A 16,957-nucleotide genomic window follows, 5' to 3' on the forward strand; every position below is an offset into this window, starting at 1 on the left:
TTCTTGTCACTTGCCTTCATAATTGTGTTTTTCTATTTTCTTATTATTGTAGCTATATTTTTACATAAGGTTTTTGGGAAAAAATGGAAATTTATTTAACCCAACGTTTTTTATCTTAACCTTTACAGGGTCACTTTTTCACCTACCTGGAATGAGAATCGATTATTGAAATCATGGCAACCTCTGCTTGCGGCTATTATTTAACTAGCAACCATGGTTCATCGTAAATAGAAAATTTCAATTTTGTATTGAAATTAAAAAAAAAACAGATGACTGTAAATTATCAAAAAAAATGTACCTGGCAGCCCTTAAGTTGCGGCTGACCGAGAGCTGGCAACCATATTTTTTTCAATAATTCTTCACATAATCTTTATATATATATAAATTACGTGACACGTTGTTTGTCCGCGATGGACTCCTACACTAATGAACGGATTTTAATGGGGATTACTTCATGGAGTGCAGTTTGGTCCAACTTGAGAGATAGAATAATTTTTATTTCGATTTGGGACCCAAAATTATTTTTATTTTCAATATTTGTTTTGTATGGACATTTTTTCTATGAGAGAATTTAGTGACGCATGGTTTGACAGTTGGCCGCTGTGAAAGAATTTTATAATAACAACAGGGAGCATTTTTTACGAAATAATTCTTGATGTTTTGAAATATTATTGGCAAATTCCTATAAAACACTATTTTTTTTTACAATCTACAGAACAACGTCTGTCAAGTCAGCTAGTTTCCTTTAAAATGACGACGAATGAATGGTGCAATTTACATCAGAAAATTAATTGCAGGTACTTGCGGCCAATTCTTTTTTTTTGATGATGATAATAAGGGACGAGACGAGCAGGACGTTCAGCTGATAGTAATTGATACGCCCTGCCCATTTCAATGCAGTGCCGCTCAGGATTCTTGAGAAAAATCTAAAATTCTGAGCGGCACCACAATTGCGCTCGTCACCTTGAGACTTAAGATGTTAAGTCTCATTTGCCCAGTAATTTCACTAGCTACGGCGCCCTTCAGACTGAAACACAGTAATGCTTCACGGCACAAATAGGCGCCGTAGTGGTACCCATAATCTAGCCGGCATCCTGTGCAAAGGAGCCTCCCACTGATAGGCCACCTATTACTAATACATTGCATACTCCCTAAACGTCCATTTAAAATTAGTTTTTTAAAAAAATATGTACTTGCAGAATCAAGCGGTGGGATCTTAGGCTAACACTATTGTATTTAAATTTTTAGAACTGTTAGTTTTATAAATTTACATAGAAACGGTTATAACTAGATTGTATTTTCGATATTCTCAGTCAATTTAAACCTTAATCTCGTAAGCTTCTTACTAGTAAAGATTTTTTTCACCTGTTGTTAAGTGATCACCGCCGGCCACAATCTCTTGCAACACCAGAGGAATCACAGGAGCGTTACCGGCCTTTAAGGAAGGTGTACGCGCTTTTTTTGAAGGTACCAATGTCGTATCGTCCCGGAAACACCGCACAAGGAAGTTCATTCCACAGCTTTGTAGTACGTGGTAGAAAGCTCCTTGAAAACCGCACTGTGGAAGACCGCCACATATCCAGATGGTGGGGATGATATCCTAACTTGTGGCGTGTCGTGCGAAGGTGGATTTCAGCGGTTATTATAGATAATCATAAAGTATTTACAATTTACTAAAATATGATAAAGTAATGTATGATTGACATCATATGACACTAAGTTTGTGAAGCTCTCGTAAACAATCCGTGGGAAAAAATGAATGCTTTATGGGCTGTAGCTACTAATCGGTAAAACTTATTTGACAATGCTTTTTAAAAAGCCTTTATAATGAATCCGTAACCAATTAAACTTTTAACATAGTAATGTTCCATGAGTATATAAAATAGGTACTTATAATATAAATATTAGTAATTAAAGCAGCGGTGAAGATTTAGTAGCCGGTGAAGGTATACACTCAGTACCTAACAATTAAAATTTCTTTTCAAATCGAGCCAGTATTAACGTAATTTGAAAACATGCCTTAGTTAAATTTAAATGAACTCACATAATCTGTTTTCACAAAACTGTGGCTAAGCAGAGCGTCTTAAGAAGCAACCAAATTCAAAATGGCGGTTCGGTCAAAAAAGGCGCGCAAATAACCCGCTGGGTTAACAGCAACTGAGTCAACGGCTGTGATGAGGTGTGAACAATTCTGCACAGTACTGTTAGTGTATAAGAGTTTATTTTCGTTCTCACCGCACAAATTAATTATAACTAGTGTTAGTTTGTACAAGTTACGCTAAGTCATGAGATTTAACACTGAGCAGTTTAGTATTTTGTTTTTTAAATTATACATACATTAAAAACAGTTTGACCACGTTATGCTGCAATACCAGGTAAAAGACATAGCAAGCGTGTTAAATCGACAAGAATTTATTAAGATAATTTATATGATGTCCTGGTACATGTTGCTAGGACGACTTATGATTTCAACCACTATGAAATACATTACTCTCACCGCTACCATATATATGTTCTCCTGGTGCCAATTAGTAATACGTCGTGCGCATGACGTCAGAATATATTAATTAAGGTATACTCGCGTCATACATAAGACACTCTTCTTCAACTATGATCGCCTGGTACCAAAACACTGTATAATGCTTTCTTAACTAATTTTCTGCCACGTTAAATCTTATAAATTTATGTGTCTGTCTCTTTTTACTGTCGCTTTTTCATTTCATCGACAATTAAATCACAAGGATACTAAACAAGTTTTCACTTCATTTGTACATATTTAGTATCAGGAGTTTGTATCAGGACTCTTAAGACTCAGCCTGCAAATATTTATTTAAATAGACCCTTAGCCTTATTGGAACAAAGTTCCTTTTGGGACGTTACGACAAAAAGCGTACCTACGTCACGAAAACGCGTTAGTGGTTATATCTCTCCCTCTGCAGGAGAGAGAAAGAGTAATACGTGTAATCAAACAAAGTATTTATCGTTTTGGTATCGGGCGAACATAAATAATATTAATCAGCTATATGATAACTCCTTTGTCGCGCAAATTTTTGATTTTCACGTGAATACGAATTTAAATTCTCTTCAGTAGTGGGAGGCAGCTCAGAAATATCATGATACCAAAATGGAGGATATATTTGGTGTAGATACATATCAATCATCCACCATTTATTTATATAATTTTCGTGAAGAATCTAAGAAACCGTAACGTTGAGAATTTACTGTAAATTATTTATAATTATTTATTAAGTTTTCTTACTTAACAAAACTTCACAAACATAGTTTTGAAAAAGTGTATCAAATTTATCTGTAAAAAATCTTCGCGATTCGCGTAGTTGGCTTTCTGTTATTATCTCGTCCCCTTGAAGTGCGACGACGTCGATACGCCTTTTTTGAGCCAAAACGTCTGGACACGCGTATTCATCTGGTCGCTCAAGAGAACGTGCTGGATACAGCTTTTCAGCTACTTTAAACCGTCACGACTCGAGAAACCCGACTGCATTTTGCGACCTTCTTGTAGACCAGTGCAATACGGTTTTATACCAATATACTTCTAATTATTGTATTATAAAACCGTATTTACTACGTCTCTGACGCAGCCACTGTGAATTTAATCACAAACTACTGGCAACGTTTGAAACAATTCAGCTCTTGCATTCTTCACCAGAATATTATTATTTTACTAATTTTGATGTCATGTTATAAACATTTCAATAGAATGACCTTCTTGTTCGCAAATAACCATTTTTTTAATTAGGAAGTGGTTGCAACCATAAAAGAGAGGTATGTTATTTTAGGGTGTTCTCTAGGGTTTTAGACGAACTATAAGTCTCTATAACATCATTTTGGTGTAACTCAGATTGAAGCTATAGTTAATAATAGACATTCAAACTTATCAAACTGTGGCAATATATTAAGTACATACTACTTAATTATATTTACATTATTTTATTAAATTATATGGGCCAATCCCGGCGGCACTGCAATGCCGGGCCGACCCGTGACAGGAGTGGAGCGAGCCCCTAACACCCCGTCATTTTACAAAAATCAGTTTAATATACTGGTCCCGCTATGCGGGAACTTTCAGATATTAAGCTGAAAAGAACAGATACTACACTTTGATCTTAGCCAAAAGGCCGAGAAGCGATAACCGTACAAACGTAAATGTAGAGAGTCACTAGTTTACAATAAATTGTAATAGCACGTCGTAAGATTAAGCTAACAATGGAATACTGCCATCTGTGAGCGTTCATATAAACTAACAAGACTGTCAAGCCTCCTAATCCTGGCATGACAAATTGGTAATTGTTTAGCGCTCCTACAAGCGACATCTAGTGGACTGCTTGAAAGTAACAAATAATAAGAATAACTTAATACATAAGTATCCATCCCTACTCTATGGTACTACATAATATAAATTTATTACAGAGCATATTTATCTTGAATTTGCACCGCATTTTTTTGTTGTAGGGTATTATATAAACATATAGATATATCCGATCGATACTGTTGAAAATTGTATTAATGTTGATGCGTGGCGCTACAATAGCGACATTAAACGAACAAACGGGAAGAGCTACTTAACTTTAATCACAAAAAATAAATTAAAACAAAAATACATAATTCACGTAAATTAACCAATTTTCCATAACATAATTTCCGAACATGCTGTACTTAATCTAGTAGCCGCGAGCTAGCGTAGGCACTAACACATTCTTCTTCCACGCCGCGCCGTAGCCGTCGAAACTCGTAGGTGAATAGCGCCAACGCAACGTAAGGATGATTAAAATTTCGTTTTCTAAATGTATAATTTTTTTTTTGTTTCAAAATTTCAATAATTAACTTCCATTTCTAGATTTTAGATAACGTTTAAGTAGCTCTACACATGTGCTCATTTAATATCGTGAATTTGGGGTACTGTGATGTGATTTCCTGTACTCTGACAACGTGTATGCGAAATTTTCTATGCACTACCCGAAAGATATTCATGGAGGATAAATAAGAATCTTGAGTTCACCAACTCATTTGACCTACCTAAAGTTTAATGTTGAGGGCTCTTATGTCCTATCAACTATCAAGCTCTACACTCGTTGAACATTAAATAAATTAAAAAGTAAGGTTGTATTTAACATGCATACTTTGATATATAAGGGTGGATTTATGTAAAAAAAAACACCCGGCTATGTCGACATTACAGCATTGTGCCAATTTCTTTCTATCACTATTATTATAAATTACCTATAATTTTCTTAAAATTTTAATTTAACTGTTTAATTTTATTTATTATGTATTTATTTATTATTTAAAATGCAAAGTGCATTTTTCACATGAAGACAATTACAAAAACAAATATAATGCATATTAAAATACAATCTTTGTTTTTGTTTTATCAAAAGTTCAACGAGTGTAGAGGTTGGTAGTTGATAGGTCATAAGAGCCCCAAGGAGAATATAATCACTATGTGAGCCCTCAACATATTATATGATTCTTGTTAGACTTCTCGTTAGTTTATATGAACGCCCACAGATGGCAGTATCCCATTGTTAGCTTAATCTTACGACGTGCTATTACAATTTATTGTAAACTAGTGACTCTTTACATTTACGTTTGTACAGTTATCGCTTCTCGGCCTTTTGGCTAAGATCAAAGTGTAGTATCTGTTCTTTTCAGCTTAATATCTGAAAGTTCCCGCATAGCGGGACCAGTATATTAAACTGATTTTTGTAAAATGACGGGGTGTTAGGGGCTCGCTCCACTCCTGTCACGGGTCGGCCCGGCATTGCAGTGCCGCCGGGATTGGCCCACATAATATATAAAAACTTATATTTAAACAAATTAAAAATAACCCCGGTTTGATACTTTGAGTATGGAGAATATTTAATAACTAAAACTTTAATCAGACTGACAACCAAGTAAATAAACTTTTAATGCTGAAGTAGGCTCAATCTGAGTTACACCAAAATGATGTTAAAGACTTTTAGTTCGTCGTAAGTCCTAAAGAAATCTCTACAATAACGTATCTCTCTCTTTTATGGTTGACACAGTAACCATTTCATAATAAAAAAAAATGGTTATTTGCGACCAGAAGGTATATATATCATTCTAATGAAATATTTAAAACACTACCTCTCAAAGGTAATCAAAATAAGGTAATCATTACTATTTGTACATATTGCCATATTACGGTTTTATTAAATGTTTTCAAAATATATTATTAAGTACTTACAAAGAACACAAGATCTGAATTGTTTAAAACGTTGCAAGTAGATAACATTCCCTATATTTATAAAGCACTATAAATAGAAATTACTCATTAAAATTTGGCAAGCACTGGCCTTTATTACTCAATCTTATTTTAATGACACTCGCCAAACCTTCAGGTCAATTAATATATTAGCTTTTATTCATCGATTTATTTACTAGAAAAGGTAATCTTGGAAGGGAGAACTGGCACATGGTAAGATGTAAGCATTTTCTGGCACGGCGTGGAACGGGTTTCTTACGCCCGTTCTTGTCAAGGCAGAATTTCTTGGTAGATTTTACCTTTCAGCAGGTGATACCAAAAAACTTCATTGAACACATTTTTATGTCAATAAGGGACGAGAAGAACAAGACGTTCAGCTTATGGTAATGCATAAGCCCTGCTCATTACAACACACTGCCGCTCAGGATTCTTGAAAAATTCACGATGAGCTTCACTACAATTGCGCTTGTCATCTTGAGACATAAGATGTTAAGTCTCATTTGCCTTCATCTTCGCGATTCATAGACGACACTATTGGGACAGGGTGGGGGCGGACTACACTGCACGCACTCGCGTAATGATCGCCGGGTGAGCAGAGGAGGTAAGCAGTTCTGAGTTGTCAAATTATAATATTTGAATAATAAAATAATTTTGTTTCAATCTGCCTACTTATTCAATATAAATTATTTTCAAATAGGCGGGTCAAATGGTTTATATATTTTTTAATGTAATTTTTTTCTGTTTAACAGACAAATTTAAAATTTTAACTATGAGATACGAACCTCATCACAGGCATGACACCGCGGCTTGAGCCTCTCGTCGTAATGTCGGACGCAGAAGAGACGACCGTCGAGCGAGCAGTACGCCAACTCTACCAGCAGTTCGTCGCATTCCGAGCAGGTGAAGCAGGCCGCGTGGAATGAGGCCTGTTAACATTGTATTAAGATATAAAACACAAGGTCTGCTTTTAAAAGAAGTCGAGACAAAATATTGCATAAAAAGGAATATAAAACTACACCACAGCGCCATCTAGTACTGAGTAGCAATATTACGTGGTTAATTGATTGAATAGTTATCACTATAACTTTGAGATTATCATTATGTTAATAGTTTTAACAAGCCTAAATCATGCAAACTACAAGTACTACATCTAAAAGTTACCTCTTCTCCTATCCTCGGTGCTTGAATAAGAATACTACCACTGCGTATAGGTTTTAAGCATCCCATACACTCTATGGGTGTACCATGATGCTGACTAGCGAAACCTGGAAAAGTACCATTTTGGTAAAACATCAAATACAATATTGGTAAAATTCATTTATATAAACGTCAAGGGTTTTACTATACCGTGTCAAAAACCAGTTTTCATTACAATTTATTCACTTGGTCATTATTGTAACTAATTTTGCGTAATTAGATGCTTCATTGCGGGTAAACTTTCGGACTATTCAACAACAGATGGCGCTGCACGTACCTATATCCAGAGCTATTTCATTTCGTGCAGCAATGAAATCCTCGAACTGTTTACGGTGAACTTCATCAATATTTTTACAGTGCGCCAGAGATAGATCCTGTGGCGGCAGCTGGGTCGCCAGGGCTCTGGTCCGCCAAGCGCGCCACGCCGCTGTTCCCGTGGCACCCCCGATAGATGGCGCACGTTCCGAAAGAGACGACCAGTACAATTCGGTCTGGAATAATAAAATCAGTCATTTAACGTAGGTAATTTAACTTAAACTTAATTTATTTATAGAAATAAACTGAAAAAATTAACAGAATTAAGTTATAATTTGCGGGAATACATTGTTATTCAAAATGTTATAAATGACGAGTTTCAGTGTTGTTTCCGCTATGTTTTTTACAAATCACTTCGGCACGTGTTTCGCCTCTACACGAGGCGCCTTCAGGAGCTGTTCGATTGTATACATATATCTTATCACTGAGGCAATAAGATAATTTTACTAAGGTTTTAAATCTGTCAAATATAATTTGGTATTTGGCAAAAAGTTAGTCTCTGATTATTATTATTATTAATAATAGTGAATAAATGATTTTTCTTTCTTTAATTCATTAATAAGCTTCTAACGCAATTATTCAAAGATGCTTATAGCTTTTTATTCTAAGATATTACAAGGACAATAATATAAAACGTCAAAACGAGAACTCACTAGAGAAAAAATTGACAGAATACAATTTCATAGTTAATTACAAGTTTGTAAAATGAAAGACGTATGAATTGTATTTTCTTTAGAACAACTAATACAGATTAAGTTCCTCCTTCACAAAAATTTTTTTTGGAAGATTTTAGAATTTAACAGGAACTCTACTTGAAATGTTAAAAATAATCTGTTATGTAATATATGTTTGTAACTTCTTAATCACATATCTGTTTGTCTTTAGCATTTACTTATGTACATTTTGCGTTCTTTGAAAAATATTATATATCTTATCTTAATATATATAAATTACGTGTGTCTTCTAAACTAATAAACGGATTTTAATTGGAATTACTTCATGGAATGCAGTTTAGTCCCACTTGAGAGATAGTATAGTTTTTATTTCGATTTAGGCCCCATAATTACATATTTCTATTTACAATATTTGTTTTATATGGACATATTTTCTATGAGAGAATTTATTGACGCACGGTTTGACAGTTCTGCTGTGAAACAATTTCATTATAACAACAGGGAGCATATTTTACGAAATAACTCTTGATGTTATGAAATATTACTGACAAATTTATAAAAAACGGTATTTTATTCTTTACGTACAGAACAACGTCTGTCGGGTCAGCTAGTATATATATATATATATATATATATATATATATATATATATATACTAGCTATACCGATATATATATATATATATATATATATATATATATATATAATATATATGATGATATTTTTCAAAATGCGCAAATAATACTGGGACGTTTTCGTTCGCTGTTTTGCTCCCTCAGAGCGGCGTCTGAGGAGTTGGTAATAATTTAATTCATATCTGATAGAATTATATTTTGAAGTAATAAATAAATAAGTACTTTAGGCATTTTAGGAATACGAACTAACGTTTATGAATTTAGTGGGTAGTGAAGTGTGTATTGAAACTTCCGCAAGATTCAGAACAACAAAACTCATTCGTTGACGTAAAAATTAAGTCACTCAGCAGTTCATGTGTCATTCAGTGTGAGTAACGGTTATGTGTAGATGAAATCTATACTAATATATAAAGCTGCAGTGTTTGTTTGTTTGTTTGAACGCGCTAATCTCTGGTACTACTGGTCCGATTTGAATGATTCTTTTAGTGTTGGGTAGTCCATTTATCGAGGAAGGCTATAGGCTATGTATATTTTTTTTTTTCAAAATTAGGGATCCGTAATAAAATTGCTATTTTGTAACACAAGGTGTAAAATCGAAAACCTATTTTTGCGTGCGCTGCAAAAACTATTGACAATAGAAGAAAATGATGTACAGGCTATAATATAGGCAATATTTTATTACTTATAAAACTATCGCGTGAATTATACTTTATATGGCAAAACAACGTTTGCCGGGTCAGCTAGTAATACATAAATAAATGGAAAGAATTTCGTTCACTTGGTTACTGGGAACGAATGCAATGTCGCAAAACAATAGAATCAGCAGCTTCTTTATACAGTATGCCGATAAATAGGGCCTTGCTTGTGCTTGTGGCGGTGCCGTGGGGCGGGTCGTTCCTATCCCTAAAATATGGTCGAGGGAGGCGATGGCTGATCCATGCGTCATTGTGGCAGGATGGTCTTGTTCATGTTTCTAAAATTAAATTTATTATATTTTTTTATAATCTGTAATTCTGTAATACAATGCTCGCATAATATACCTTTATTTATTTACGGTGTGTGTGATTGATTCTTACTGTAGTAAGGCATTTATTATTTGACGTTTTAGTATTATTCTTGCATCACTTTACATAATAACAATAATTTTTAAAACGATGAAGCTCTTCCCACTTCTTCTCATTAAAGCTTTACCTTTTCCGAAGTGGTGGTAAATAATAACGCTCCTGTGATTCCAGTGATGTTGCAAGAGAATGTAGGCGGCGGTGATCACTTAACACCAGGTGTACGCTCGATTGTCCTCCTTTTCCATAAATAAAAAAGAATGAAAATACACGTGCCGGCGGTATCTTGTTGACGGCCGCGGGCGGCGCGATTCAAAGGCAGCTTTTCTAGCGCTGCTATTCAACTTTTGCACGGCAAAGCGGCAACGCCGCTTAATGATATTGAAATATTCAAGTTCATTGAATCATTGACCCAGTTACCCAAATCTTACAGGACGTTTAAATTTGCTCAAAATGAAAAGCCAATTTTTTGACAAACAAAATCAATGCACGGATTTCGTTAATTTTTGGTATGTTGTCAGCAAATATGCTAACAAGTATGTACATTTATTTAATATATGCAAGTTCCATATACTGTATATATAATTCTTCTGTTGTTGTGTTGACAGTGAACTCCTCCTAAACGGCTGGACCGATTCGAATGAAATTTTCTGTGTTCGTTAAGTGGATTCGTTTCTGTTTATATTAACAATTGAAATACCTCCTAAATGGCTGGACCGATTTTGATGATTTCTCCAGTGAATTTGAGATTGGTTTACTACTCAATACAGTCGACATATAATTCTCCGTATGTTAGTTATCTCCTCCTAACATCTGGATAGATTTTGCAATTTTAACACGTGTGTATTAACAACGTCTGTCGGGTCCGCTAGTTAACTTTTATAATTCTTTTCGGGATCGTTCTAGAAGCACACCCTATCATGCAGCTCTTAGTGCACTTCAAGTCGTCGTAAATAATTTGTATACAGGGTGTTGCAATAATTTTTTAATACTTACGTAGGTTGCGGAAATTGCGATAGTAAAAGCCTAAACACATGGTCGGATTTGGGACAGTCTTACTATCGGACGGTCCGGTGGTAGTCTCGCACCAATTGGTCCGGACCAAGTCGTACTCGGTAGGGTCCCGATGGTAATAATAATAATTTTATGCGATAGACAATGCGATATACCATTGAATATGGCTACCAGACCGCGTTCGAGGGTTCAGCGGTACCAAATCCAATCATGTCAATCGCAGGGACTTAATTGATCTCTCTTTCCTAAAAAATATTATAGATGGAGGGGTCGATTGCCCAAATCTGTTGAGTAGGGTTCAACTGGCGGTACCAAAGCGTAATGCTAGGTCACATGGTATCAAAAAACTAACGTTCAGGCCTAGATTAACTAGATCGAATCTAGGCAGATCCACCCCCATGTGTAGAATAGTTGTCACCTACAACAACTTGGTTAAAAGAGCTGGTATAGATATTTTTCAGCACTCTGCCCCATGTTTTAAAAAAGAAGTCAAAAAAATTATGAAAGTACTGCAAGATGGTTAGTCATTGTTCGTAGTTATTGTTTTATTCTTTAGTTTTTCTTGGTTATTAAGTAAGAACATAGTTATTTTTTTTATCAGCATTTTGCTTGTGGCTTTAATTTGTTAATTTTTTTCAAAAATTGTTTTCAAAAGTTTTAGTTTAACAAAGAATGTATATTATACTATTAAGCATGTCGAGTTAGCCTGTAAGTGGAGTATACAACATTATAAAAGAATTTTTCAAATGTATCTATAGATTAAGATAGTTGTATGCACGTTGGCTTCTTAATAAATAAATAAATGTGTAAAGGCTATTAGAATGTTTTGGATTTCGAACTAACGGACCTGTTTGGCAGTAAGTCCGGGCGGACTATTGTCATAGCTGATGTGTCGCGACTCTCGCAGTCCCAGCCGGTCCCTCACCGACCCCAGCTCCTCGTGGTACACCGAGTGCTTCAGCCGATCACACCCACATGACTTGCAGGTCTTTCTGTGGACAAAAAAATAATCTTATTAAATTTTGATGTAAGGTTTTTCACAAGTAAGTCACTGGGTCTCTTGGTCGATACCTATCATAAATAACTGCTTTAGTTGTTAAATTTATATATTATTTCTTAAAAAATACTTCATATTTGGTTATGGAAGAGTAGGATAAAGGATTAAAGGGGTAAGTGATCACCTCCGCCCACATTCTATTGCGCTGAACAGAGGAATCACAGGAGTGAAAAAATAAATAATTTGAAGAGCGTGAAAATGCAATTGTAGGAATACTTCTTCCAAATCCTTAAAATTATTTATTCCTCCTTTTCATAGGATCCCGGCTAAATTATGGGTACCAGTGTAAGCATTACTGTGTTTCGGTCTGAAGGGCGCCGTAGCTAGTGAAATTACTGGGTAAATGAGACTTAACATCCTATGTCTCAAGGTGACGAGCGCAGTTGTAGTGCCACTCAGAATTTTTGGGGTTTATCAAGAATCCCGAGCGGCACTGCATTGTAATGGGCAGGGCGCATCAATTACCATCAGCTGAACGTCCTACTCGTCTCGTCCCTTATTTTCATTAAAAAAAATTTCTACGTTTGTCGAAAGAACAAAATCTTGCAAAGATGGCTTGGACAATTAATTATTAAACAGCGAATACGTCTGTATGGGCTTGAATCCTTTGCCTGTCCTTATAATGGACGAAGAAACCAAAAAGAAAACGATGTCGCATACGTCAGAAAATTTTAGGAACCAACCTCACCCTGTTACTTTTGTGTAACAGTGATGCGCGCGCATCTAAAAATTTCACTCATCATTTTTTCATAACGCACCTAAAGAAGTATAACTTCAAAAGTTCTTTTATATAAGTATTTTGGCCAATGCATTTGTATTGGAACTGTGAACTAAGAAAATTTAAATAAACGATTCCGTTTGATAAGGAGTTGTATATAACCATATTCGTTTGTTCGGTCCGATGTTTACATTAACATAATTACAGTTAGATGAGTAATGCCCTGATAAAACCCGCAGGAAACTATGTTGTTTCAACATTGATAAGTGATAACTTTCTCGCCACCGACGATTGTGTTGTCGTGGCACATTTGTTGTTCAAACAATGTCGGTGTAATAATCTTAATATATATAAATTACGTGACACGTTGTTTGTCCGCGATGGAATCCTAAGCTAATGAACGGATTTAAATGGGGATTACTTCATGGAGTGCAGTTTAGTCCAACTTGAGAGATAGGATAGTTTTTATTTCGATTTGGGACCCATTTTTATTTTTATTTCCAATATTTGTTTTGTATGGACATATTTTCAGTGAGAAGGTTTGACAGTTCTGCTGTGAAACAATTTCATTATAACAACAAGGACCATGTGCTACGAAATAATTCTTGATGTTATGAAAAATTATTGACAAATTCATCAAAATCAGTATTTTATTTATTATGTAAAGAACAACGTCTGTCTGGTCAGCTAGTATTTAGTAATAATATAATATTGACACACTTTTACACAAATTATCTTGCCCCAAACTAGGCATAGCCTGTACTATGATATATAATATAATTACTTAAACATACATAAATACAAATAAACATCTATGACTCGGAGACAAACATCCATATTCATCATATAAATATATAATATGTAATATTCCTTAAGTACTTAATTTTTGGTTGTTGGAGATCGCCAAAATAATAAAATACCCTTTGATTTATTTAATAAAAAAACAGGCTTATATTTAATTTTCCATTAGCGAATAACGATATTTTTTTATTAAGAACTATAATAAAACCTTTCAGAAAATTTGTTGTTTGTATTCAAGCGGTAGAAGGTACGGGAAAGGAAAAAATTATGACTATCTTCAAAAAAAAATTGATGCCATCAAAAAACATGACACAATGTATTTTTTTTAATTTTATTAAAACGTACGTACCTCACGAGTAATACGTATTATATTAAATTAGATTATTTTGTACGATGGCCAAGTTAATCTATTGAATCTATTTATCTATTGAAACATTGACCGCGTTGGTCATTACATGGATCTCACAACTTTTCACGGTAGAAGAACTGAGTTGCGAGACTTGGCTTTTTTTTCCTCGATTTTTTTTACTTGATATCATGACAATTACAAGAAAAACCCCCTTTAGATATTATTTGAACACAATTTTTATAAATATAGGTTAATGCCGCCATTTTTCTCACATTTTTTTTATTTAACCAGCTTAAACCAAGATGCAATAAAACAAGAAAATCTAAATTACTTTTCTTTGTATTCAACGACTTACCTAAGCTCTAAAGATTAAAAAAAAAGATCTACATGTCAGCTGCTAGTTTTATAACACTGCAAATTGAGAATGTAAAAAAGGAGGTTTAGAAGGTGAATCACTGGTTACGTCTTTACACTCAATATTACTTTTATTATTATTATTTAATTTCAACTATTTTAACCGACTTTAAAAAAGGAGGAGGTTCTCAATTCGTCGGTATGTTTTTTTTTATGTTTGTTACCTCAATACTTTCGACTGGGTGAACCGATTTTGATAATTCTTTTTATTTGAAAGCTGGTGCTTCCCGTGTGGTCCCATTGTAATTTGGTCCAGATCTAACAATGGCATCCATGAGAAAACCATAAAAGTCTTAAATTTCCAATACATACGTAGAGCAAAGTGGATGATAAATGTACAAATAACTCAATATCGCGCCAACCGATTTTGATGATTGTTTTTTATTGGAAAGGATAAGGAAATACTTCGAAGATAGTTTGGTGAGAGTTTGGTTAGGTTCGGATTACGGCATCCATGACAAAGTAACGGAATTCTTCAATTCTTAGGAGCAAATTAACGATACTCGGCCGAATCTTTTTATGCTATCCGGATATTTAAGACATCTACCATAACATATTTATGGTCAAGTAATTGTCGTAGTCGAATATGATGATCAATGGGACTCCTTAACGACTTACAGTAAGGGTGCGATCTGTGGCAGAATATCTAACTGTCTGTAATCAAATTGCAAAGCGCTTACGTTCATTGCTGCATTGATTTTTTTTTAAATATCTACACATATTTAGATAAATTGTTAGTAAGTGTACTTAATATTTACTAAAAATCAAAAAATCAAAAATATTTCAACAAAAAAACAACCGACTTCAAAAACACTAATCCAAAACAATAGATATAATATGCACTAAAAAGTATAAAAAGAATTGCAAATTTTTATACAATCTAAATAAGTTATCTAATTCTAGTAACGATTATTGTAATTTATGGAGTCGGTGTCATTACACACATACATAAATAGTTACAAACTTATCTTGGACACATATCATATATAACATAACTATATAGTTATAGGTGAGATGTGCTTGAGTCGTGAGGAGGCGAGAGGCGAGAGCGGGTCGCGGCGGAAGGATACCGATTCCAAAAATAACAATAATCGTTACTAGAATTAGATTATTTATATAAGTTAATTATATTGTATAAAAATACGCAATTATTTTTATACTTTTTAGTGCATATTATATCTATTGTTTTGGAATAGTGTTTTTGAAGTCGGTTGTTTTTTTGTTAAAATATTTTTTTGTATATTATATGACACAACTCCAAAAATCCTACAGAGAGACAAATCTGTGATTATCGCAGCCGTTTTAAAGAGTATTCGGAATAGACAAACAAAAACATTAAAACCTAAGTTTAAAACCATATTAACAATAGTTGCAAATAGTAAAAAGTTGTTATTTTAGTGTTGCAAATAGAAATTATAGTTTTATTTCTGTAATCTAGCAGGCCGCCTTATTGGAGCTGCCAGAATCTATTGTGATGACAAAATGACGACTATTTTTAAAGAAATAGTGGACAAAGCAACAGCCAGATCAGTAGTAGGTAATTAATCACTGTAACCCAAACTCTCCTGCATCACCAGAGAAATCAGAAGAGCATAGGTAGGTATTTATGTCAAAGCAACTTGGAAATATTCCGTTGCAAACTAGATTTTCGTGAAAAAATAAGCATCACCCTGAAAGTTGACCCTAAATATTATTTTTTTTCGTGCTCGTCTTTTGGCCGTGACACAAAATGAGTCGGGCTTTTGGTTACAAGCCTTGCCTTCTGCGCCGATTGGAACGTTACTTGACAATATGACCTTGTCAATATGCGTATCACTCCGGCTAGGTATAAAACTGAATGAACCACATCATTGTAGATGTCGCGTTCAGGTAGATGTTCTTGGATGTCACGGGTTATCCTGCCTAAAATCGGCAGGCCGTATCAGTCGTCACGCCAGCATTAATGAAGTCATCCGCAGGGCGCTTGCCGCTCTTAATATACCAGCTGTTTTAGAGCCAAATGGTATTACCCGCCGCGATGGCAAGCGTCGTGATGGAATGACACTGGTGGCTTGGGCACGGGGAAGGGCGCTGGTGTGGGACGCTACTTGCGTCGACACTTTGGCTCCTTCTCATGTCCAAGTTACGTCAGTTGGTGCTGGGGCTGCTGCTTCGACTGCCGAAGACAGCAAGCGTCGCAAATATGTTGGCCTCAGTGAGTCATACATCTTTGTGCCGTTTGGTGTCGAGACACTTGGCCCGTGGGGCCCAGAGGCGCGGAGAATATTCAAAATACTATCTTCGCGCCTCAATAAGGCTACTGGAAACCCAAGCGCTGGCAGCTATTTCAGTCAACGGGTCAGCCTTGCTATCCAACGCGGTAATGCTGCCAGTATTCTTGGTACGCTTCCACGTAATGATAGTCGTAGTATTGTAAATATAGGGAATAATTGTTATTGAAATAAATTTTATTTACCCTAAATATTTGTGAAAGAAATT

At 34.9% G+C, this 16,957-nt stretch overlaps 1 protein-coding gene and 2 non-coding genes across 3 annotated transcripts in view; 1 reads left to right on the plus strand and 2 right to left on the minus strand.

Annotated features, from left to right (window-relative positions):
• LOC126972956 (four and a half LIM domains protein 2-like) overlaps nucleotides 1–16,957 on the minus strand; it is a 149,071-nt gene that overhangs the window by 63,119 nt on the left and 68,995 nt on the right. The window contains exons 3-6 of the mRNA XM_050820053.1: nucleotides 11,988–12,132; nucleotides 7,719–7,932; nucleotides 7,406–7,509; nucleotides 7,027–7,170 (exon numbers count right to left, since the gene is read on the minus strand). Of these exons, the coding sequence (XP_050676010.1) occupies nucleotides 7,027–7,170; nucleotides 7,406–7,509; nucleotides 7,719–7,932; nucleotides 11,988–12,132 (607 nt within the window). The remainder of the gene's footprint in view (nucleotides 1–7,026; nucleotides 7,171–7,405; nucleotides 7,510–7,718; nucleotides 7,933–11,987; nucleotides 12,133–16,957) is intronic.
• Nucleotides 3,956–4,148, minus strand: LOC126973199 (U2 spliceosomal RNA). Its single transcript, XR_007731289.1, has one exon. It is a non-coding gene; the product is annotated as a U2 spliceosomal RNA (small nuclear RNA).
• LOC126973198 (U2 spliceosomal RNA) lies at nucleotides 5,618–5,810 on the plus strand. Its single transcript, XR_007731288.1, has one exon. It is a non-coding gene; the product is annotated as a U2 spliceosomal RNA (small nuclear RNA).

The sequence above is a fragment of the Leptidea sinapis genome, chromosome 28, assembly GCF_905404315.1.
Source record: "Leptidea sinapis chromosome 28, ilLepSina1.1, whole genome shotgun sequence".
NCBI lineage: Eukaryota > Metazoa > Arthropoda > Insecta > Lepidoptera > Pieridae > Leptidea > Leptidea sinapis.